General features: G+C 53.7%; 1 protein-coding gene across 1 annotated transcript; it reads left to right on the forward strand.

Moving 5' to 3' along the window:
- Positions 1-4,067: 4,067 nt before the first annotated feature.
- On the forward strand, positions 4,068-7,474 carry VOLCADRAFT_90882 (uncharacterized protein; the record flags this gene model as incomplete). Its single annotated transcript, XM_002950300.1, has 5 exons — positions 4,068-4,076; positions 4,657-4,778; positions 4,813-4,948; positions 6,970-7,017; positions 7,289-7,474. 5 exons carry the CDS (start codon positions 4,068-4,070, stop codon positions 7,472-7,474), a joined length of 501 nt encoding a protein of 166 aa, XP_002950346.1.
- Between the last annotated feature and the right edge of the window lie 1,244 nt (positions 7,475-8,718).

The raw sequence follows: 8,718 nt of genomic DNA on the forward strand, positions 1-8,718 counted from the left end.
CNGCCGCCGCCAGCAACACAGCGAAACCCTCGACGCCCCAGCGGCGGCGAGAGCGGCGTGCCAGCCTTCCGGTAGTGTCTGGTATCGGGGACATCCGGGGGGACTCCATGGCCGTGGCTGGCGGGGGCACATCTCGCCGCCGCCGCCGCTGCAGCTTTCTGGGCTCGCCGTTACTAAGGGTGCAGCAGCGGCTGCAGCAGCAACAGCCATCCCCAGCTGCTGATCACGATGTAAAATCAAAGTACGGCGGATACGGGCCCGGTACGGCATCACATGTTGCAGACCTGGAAAACAGTATGATGGAGGATGACGACGTGCCAGCGGATGGTGATGCGGCCGCCGGCGACCGCGGGGGCTGTAGCGCTGGCCGCAGAGGCGGCAGCAGCGGCAGCAGCGGCAGCAGCAGCAGCAGCAGGTGGCCTAAGGACTATGAGAATGTTGGCGACCTTATGGCAGCGGATAACGGCAACGGAGTTATACCGCAGCAGGACTTCCGCCGGGTGAGGCAGCCACCGCTGTGGCGGCCTCACGACGGAGATGTGGCGGCTACTGCTACTGTCACTGCGGCGGCTGCAGCTACGGCGCTGGCGGCTGCTACCGTAGCGGCTGGTGTTGACAAGAGCACCGTTGCTGCTTCCATGCGACGCGGAGCCGTGCGCAGAGGTTGGGTCTTTGCATTGGCAGGAGCGGCAGTAGCAGCAGCGGCGGCGGCGGCCACTGTGCTGATGGCTTACTATAGTGCGAGATGCCATTGCCGTTTGCTTCTAAATGCAGGTGCGTGATAGACTCGTGCGCTATTCGAATCTGAGCATTGGGCGCTGTACATGAAACTGCATGGCAGTATGGCAGTTTCATGCTGGGCAGGCGTGGAGGTTAAAGAAGCAGATTAAGCAATTTGAGAAAGAGATCTGAGCTATGGGTGTATTTTTCAATCACTTAGATGAGAACTGTTGTCGTTTTGCTCCTAAGAGCGCAAGTTGGGAATGGTTTGGTAGGGAGGCCGACGAATTGGGCGCAGGGCAAAGCGGTAGCAGCAGCAGTAGCAGTCCGAATGATGGTTGGGTTGGACGACACTACGCGCTAGAGGCCACGCGCAAGAGTCCTGGTGGGCTGTGCTGTGCTTAACTAATCTGAGGAGACCTTAGGAGGCTTAGGGGACAGGATCTTGCTTAGGGCACGAAATAGTCCGGATTTCAACGCATGCAGAAGCGTGTTGGCGCTCGGCAGAACAGGAACTGACGGGGCAAAGGGAGCTGAGGGAGCTGTGTAAACGAGGGGCATTGAGGGAATGTGGTAGTAAAGTTGTATGCAAAGGATACTTCAAAGGATACTTCGACAAGGTGTTTGTCGAGGTAAAAATCAAAATATGCTTCTCCTCGGGACAAGGAGAATGGTAAACGCGCGCCGCGAACGTATGCAGTATCTGGTTTTACTTTTATGTGTTGCTTTTGTTGTAAGTTTATGTTTTGGGAGGGGTCGTGTATATTCCTTCCTCTCAAACCTAAAACCCTACTTTCTCCTGGCGCGCAATAGGTTAGGGTTAATTAAACTGTATGTGGGCGCGCGGTGAGGATAGGTTTTCTTTTCTTTTCCCGAGAGCCCAGGATCGGTTTTGTGTTACACATGAATGTGATATTATTAATTGAGGTTATGAATGATGATATGACTGATATGAATAATGTCTTCTATGCTAGTGGCATGCACAAGTAGGTGCATCGTAGGGCATAGGTCCGATTGTACGATGGCCGAACGAACGAACGACGGGACGCGCGTGCGAACTGCGCGCGTACGACCCACCGACACATACGGCGAGACCAACAGGCATAGAACGAACGCATGCAGCGGCGCTGCGACGCGACAGCGGAAAGCGATGGTCCTTCCTGCAGCCAGCCTTAACACTTTTTCGCCACCACATTCCCTGCTGCTACTGCTGCGGTCGCCTTCTTATTACTGCTCAGTCGATGGAAATACGGGCTTCCCCGGTGTCCACGACCTCTCGCAGCACTAAATGCATGAGCGACGTCATATCACAGCGCATCCGTAGGGAAGGCAGGGAAATTGTGGAGTCGTACAGTTTAATATCCTTTTCTTACCCCCGGATAGCAGTTTCAAAGGGAAGACATGACGTAGCGACCTTTTTGCCGACGCTCTCGTACGTCTGTACGGTCTAGGTAGAGGTTTTCTATTCAGCTCACAATATTAAGGCTGGACAAGGAGCAATATGTGGTGGCTTCTTGGAGTTTCGGTACAGACGTACCGGAGACGTACCGGTTTCGGAGTTTCCGTACAGACGTACAGATGTATAGACTGCATCTACGGGAGCGTGATGGTAATGGGGGTCTTGTTTCGGACCGGGCACGGTGGTCGCACCACCGCAGGGATCAAAAAGACAAATGATGGTGCGGATAGTAGTGGCGGTTAGGGGTGTGGAAATGGCTCCTGAAGGAAACAGTAATGCGACACCATGGGAACCTAACCGTCAATTTTTTGGACTTCTCTCGAGAGGTGATGTTGAAATTAGGGTTGTTATTAAAGCGAGGTAAGGGTGATGCCTGGCTTGGAACCGGGAAGACGACTTGCACAAAGGCGTTGCCGCGGCACATTGGGCTTTCTGTTGCCCCTTGTCGTTGTGCTCTTTTGCCAGAGCTCGGGCAGTTATTTTGAAGGTGGTAGTTATTCATAACGTGTCATCGTGACCGGGCTTGATGATGATGATGATGATGATGATGATGATGATGATGATGATGATGATGATGATGATGATGACGAGGGGATTTAAGAAAACGCGAACGAAATGGCGAGGAGAATGCACCGTCCGCCATACCTGCCATAACAACAACATTTATTTGTCCAATTCTCTGTTTTGGGTTAATTTTCTTTTGTTATCCGTACCGCCAGACTAGGTAGTAATGTTGACCGACCAGGTGGATGGGTCGGCAGATAAGCCGGGATTGTGCCTGTGCGCGCAAGCGCTGTGGTCAGTCCGCTGTGGTTTATTTGGGCGCTTTCACGTCAGCTGCTCTCCGTAGCATGTCAAGCTAGCTGCGCGAGCAGACGGTCATTTCAGTAGAAGCGCGTAGAAGGTAGGCGTCTTGGATGTGAAGGGCCAGGGGACGTGTCTTTGTACGACGCACATTTTAAAAGAACGGCAGCGATGTGTGCGGCATCGTTCATTAGTAATGAACGGCCCCGTTAGGCGGTACATATACCGCATATGGTGACGCGTGCCTACGGGGGCTTCAGCAGGGCCTTGCATGGGGCGCCGCCACTACCGAACTTTCGGTTTTTCCTTTGCTTGGTTACTTGGCTCCAACGTAATAAATTTTCTGCATAACGAGTGTTGCGGTGTCGATAATATCTGTATAGCAGTTCTGTTGTATTATCATAGCAGGGATAGTGTCGGGTCGATTATTTTGCGTTTTGTTCAAGAGTTGATTTTTTTTTGCGCTGTCGCATGTTGTGTACGTCTGTATGTTAAGGCTGCCTGTTAGATAAGTGTTACGACGACGAAGATTGATGGAAAAGAGAGAAAGGGGATGACGCCAAATTTGTGGGCTGGTGTCCTGAATTAGTAGTGCCTCCACCGCCATGTAGTGTCTCTCAACTGTTTTGTTGCCGTTTTTTTGTTAAGCCCAAGGAAGCAGCAGTACGATGAAGAAGTTAAAAAATCATTTTCCCGAACTTTTTAAATTGCTATTTAGGTGTGTATGTTCAACTTACAACAACAGGGGAGCCATCAGATGATTCTATCGGCTGACTGCGCCGCGGAGGCATTAATTACCTCAGCCAGTCATGCAGAGTCATCTCCACCAGCATTTCTTAAACGAATCCAGGCGTGTAGGCCCGCGCTCCTCCGTGCTTCAGTTTTTCTGGCTGGTTCGCTGTCCTTTTCTTTCCCTTTTGGTGCTGGTGTGTGCTTGATTTACCTGTTTACGTTTACTTGCTGGTCCGCAGTTCAGAGGGTTCGGCGTACGTACCACCATACACTTGACCAGCAGGATCGGAGTTTCTTACTCCGCCGGTAAACACCAGCAGTTTTGGTTTGGCTGCTGGACCAAGTAAAAAGCATGCATGCGGTGCGGTGTTGCCTGCAGAGCACTTTCGTGCAGACTTTCTGTAAAAGTGCAGTCACCACCTTCGTATGCGTCGTTCCGCGTCATTTTACAGTTCCGCAAAGTGTCCGCACAGCCGTGCGGAAGGGGTCATCCGTCAAAGCCGGGGGCCCGTGGACTGTTCATAAAAGTTAATGTTACAGTGTCGGTGGGGCGACTGTCGACTTCCTACCGGCCCGTTTGAGCGGAAAGCGCAGGAGCGCTTGGTGCCTAACCTCCCAGACTTCGGAGAGAAAACTTTAGCTAATGCCAGCGGGGGAGCTTCGGACGTGATGGTACACAGATATGTATCCTTGCATATCATCGAAGGCGAAAGTCGCATTTTAGAAGTTTGGCAGCATGTAATGAATTACTGGGCAACCATGGCATACAGCACACGGCAGAAATAAAAAAACACAATAAAATACTGAGGTGTTTCGGATAGGTTTCGCTTTTCTTCCTTTTCGCGAATTTGTTTCCGCTGGTTCCGCCTTTTTCCATTCCTTTCCATTTCGCTATGCCCTCGCATCAGCCGCCTGCCCTTGTGCACCTACTCGCGACGCAGCTGCGTGACGTGGCCTGTGTCAAGTTAAGCAAATCTGACCAGGGCTCAGGGCTGTACAAGATGCTGCCCGCCATCGAGCGCAAGCGGGCCAGATGTGCAACCTCGCTTGGGCTGGCGGACTGGTGGCCACAAGCTCGCTGACATGCCTCACACCAGCTACATGGCATACATTGAGAACAAGGCCATTAAGCACACGCGCCGCCACAAGCGCCGGAAGCATTCCATTCCATTCCTTGGGAGAAGATCTAGATTGTCGGGCCAATCACCAATTGTGGCGCTGGCGGCGGTGGAGGTGCGGTCGGCAGCGGCGGCGGCGGCGGCAAGTGCCCTGTCGCTCATGGCGGTGGCGGCGGCGGCGGCGGCGGCAAGTGCCCTGTCGCTCATAGCGGTGACGGCGGCGGCGGCGGCGCAGCGGCTCCTGCAGGGAGTGTGTCGAAGTGTCCGGTGTCCGGTGGATTAGTTGTTCCCAAATCCGCGGCGGCTATAAGAAGAACGAGTGACAGGAGGACCCCCGTGTATAAAGAACCAATCGACGGGAAGTGGAGCGCGACCTAAGTGACAGGAACATTAAGCCTCGCATGCTGGGTTACGCGCTGGTAATGGTGGCGATGGTAATGGTGGTGATTGATGATGGTTGGTTATGGGGTTGGATTGCGGGGTCCAGCTGCAGAGGCGTCGTTGCGGCGGTTGCGGCAGCTGAATTTGCTGAAATGGCGACGAAACAAACGGATGGCGTCGTAACTGGAATACGCTGTGATTATGTGAAAGAGCAATCACCGCAGGAGGACGTTGCTGGGGTGCTAGCCAGTGTTTGAGGCGGGTGCTTCCATGGTGTGAAACAGTGGGGTGGCTTCTCATAATGACTGTCTTAAAAGGGTGAGCGCATGGCGCTCAGAACTTCTGCGCTATGCGACACACGACACGGTGGTTGCGGCGGTTGCAGCGTTGCAGCCCCGAACAAAACCTTATGTTTATGTGATGATGCCTGCAAACGTGTACATGTTTGTGCATCTCCGCCGGTGCGCAAGCCTTGTTACGTACGCCTTGTACATACCTGCTCTTTTCACTGCTGCTGCTGCTGTGGCGGCGGCGGCGGCGCAAATCAGAGTGCGTGACAGCCTCCACATCAGTCAATGCGTCATTTCACCAGAGCCGCCGCGCACACGGGGAGGGACCACTTACGCAGGAATCCTTGGACTGACGATGCTGGTGCGCGTTTTTGAATGAACTGAATCTTGGGGTGGGGCTTCCGTACATTCCGTACTTACCCGCTGTGGTGGTCAGATGCTAGGGTCCTGCCCTGGGATGGTGGAATCGGTGGCAGCAGCAGCGCTGCCATGGTCACTGGGTGTGCTTCGTGGTCTTTGTGGTCTCACTCACTACGACAGAGTTTTAATTACCAGGGGGGGCAGTCAACCCTCCCCGCGTTTCGATGTGTGCGTGTAGTGATTTTAAATCGTGTACAACAGGTTTTACTTTGTGTGGCGCCTGGGAGTGTCCTTTTTGGCGCCTGCACGTCCTTTTCTGCAAATGTTTGAATGTGGGTGTACGTGGGTGCGGTGTGGATAACGCGCGCTGTTCTTTTTGCCTGATTTTAGCCTGATTGGTCTCTCGGCCCTTTATTGGTCGGGCCGATGGCTGGTCTAGGGAGGAGTGTTAGCTGTGGACACGTGTATGATGTTGTACGGCGACCACGTCAGAGTCAGATCCTCCAGGTTGAAGGGGCACATAGCACCACAGCGCGTTAGCTGGCTGCTGGATGCGGACCTTAAGTACGACGGACATGTAACTGCCCCCTCCGGTGGTGTAACCCGACATCGTCGGGAAGCGTCCTCGCCTTCTCTCCCCAACCGTGTCATCATGTCATGGCATCATGTCAGGCCCAGATGTTCGATATCCTTTCCCCGTTCCCTTGCTGTGCTGGCAAAGATGCATAAAGATGATGAGCTACACGTGTCTGGTGTCGCTGATGTTCTTCGTACATCGAGGCGCCAGATCCGGATGCCATTCCAGCTGATTGTAGTGCAAATGGCACCGTGGCGGCACGATGGATGAGAGGGGCTAGAGTAGCGCAATTCGTTATTCACTCACGCGTCTCATCCTGCCCCTGCCCCGTTTCTCAGCAAACTTGACTCGCTGGCAAAGAGGCATAACCCAACCTGGTGGTTACCGCCCTTGCAAAAGGGGGAGAGGGTGTTGGTTTTCCCTCTTACCGCCTTCGCACCTAATTACAATCACCACCACCACCACCACCACCGTCATCATATCATTTCCCCTCGTTAACCCTTTATCCCCTTTGTGATGTGGCGTTAGGTCACCATTGCCAGCAGCCTCTATCTTGCCATGCAAGCCGCCAACTCGGTGGGCTGTAAGGCTGTAAGCGATAGGAGCAAGGAGAAGGGGGAGCCACTGGGGGAAGTGGTATGTTGGTGGATACGCAGGACGGCACAGGGCCCACCTGGGACTAGATAGGTAAGTAGGTAGGTAGTAGTAGGTAGGTAAGTAGATAGGTAGGTAGGTAGGTAGGTAGGTAGGCGTGTGGAGAGGCTCGGGGTCGGGGTACTGCCTGCAACAATACACTGGATGCATTCCCTCAGACGTAGTGACGTGGTCCGACTCATCCTGCCCCTAGCCCGGCCCGGCACTCATCCGATCTGGGTTCTGGTTTGACCCCCGGGTGGTGGTGGAGCAGGTGATGGGCGTGCTGTCCAACAGCGTGTGGTCCGATGCGGCCTTACTGTGCGCCGCGCTGCTCGGCGGTACTTTCATCTGGGTGCTGCTGGCTACGCAGTGCCGCTCCCGCGGCACATATTGCTGATCAGCCAGGCGGCCATGTTGGTGCTGTACTACTCGGCCTTCCTGATGATTCTGTGCGGAGTGGTAGCGACGACCACTGCGGGTAAACTGATGTAAAGGGGAGGGAAGTGAAGCGGCGGGGGATAGCTGGGCTGTTTTATACATGACATTACGGAGAGGGGAGGGGAGGGAAGAGGGGAGGCGAGGGGTTCTTCTGGCCCCCCACGCCAGTCCGGGTCTTGTCTAATGGACTGGGTTGTTCTCTTTAATGAGGGGGGGTCTTAATAATCAGTTGCGGCGGCCCAATGGAATGGAATCCGCGTTCACGCATCCCCTCCGAAACCATGGTTGCTAGCGAGCGTCATTAAAGCCTACAGCAAGAGAAATCTAAAACCTGCTAAAGCATTCGGGAGCTGCGCGCCTTCCTGCTACCACTATCTGCGAGGATATGAGGCTGCTAGGCCTCGAATTCAGGACGACAGGAGCAAATCCCGTCGGCAGCAACGACTGCGACGGTATTGGTGACCCAGCGATGATAGGTGCCATGTCATTGACCGGCCCGATGCAATATCTGTCCCAACAAGCAGCTTGGATGGAGAGCCTCAGCCAATTATGGGATCGGAGGATAAGTGGAACATTGCCATGCAGTCGTGCAACTTCAATGCCGCACGGCCCGACAGGCCCGCCTGGCGAGTGCAAGCTATTTACATCTCAATCTACAAATCAAGTTAACGGGTTTAGATTGTTTCCTTCTTCTCGACAATTCAAGAAGGAAAAAGCGCTCCGAAACATAGTTAACCAGGTTCGGAACAAGTACTTGCACTGTCCAGCTTATTTCGAAGCGCTCACGTGTACTTCCCTATTATGATGCTAGGTGGTATTAATTGAAAGCATGACCAAAGTTGAGGGACTTCAATATTAACGTTACAGTCGGTTGGTCGCAACACAGACCTACGTTTCTAGCCATGCGGTGGGATTATTTATCATGAATGCACCGCCGCAGTGGGCGTTATGTGCTTTCTGCGGGCAGGACAGAAAGGCATACAATGGCAGCCTGGGGGTGTTTCTCGGACCTCTGGACGACGGCAACCGCAACGGTGTGGGCGTTTACGTGCATCGATACTGTGCTCTGTGGAGTTCTGAGGTATGCAACCCTATGTAAGGTTGCAGTGTGAGCTTTTGCCGCCAAATTTACGACACATCCACTATCGACATATTCTGCAAGTGCCAACTGCATCACTTCACCCTGGAAATGAGTTTCCATGT

The sequence above is a fragment of the Volvox carteri genome (genome assembly GCF_000143455.1).
Source record: "Volvox carteri f. nagariensis unplaced genomic scaffold VOLCAscaffold_18, whole genome shotgun sequence".
Taxonomy (NCBI): domain Eukaryota; kingdom Viridiplantae; phylum Chlorophyta; class Chlorophyceae; order Chlamydomonadales; family Volvocaceae; genus Volvox; species Volvox carteri.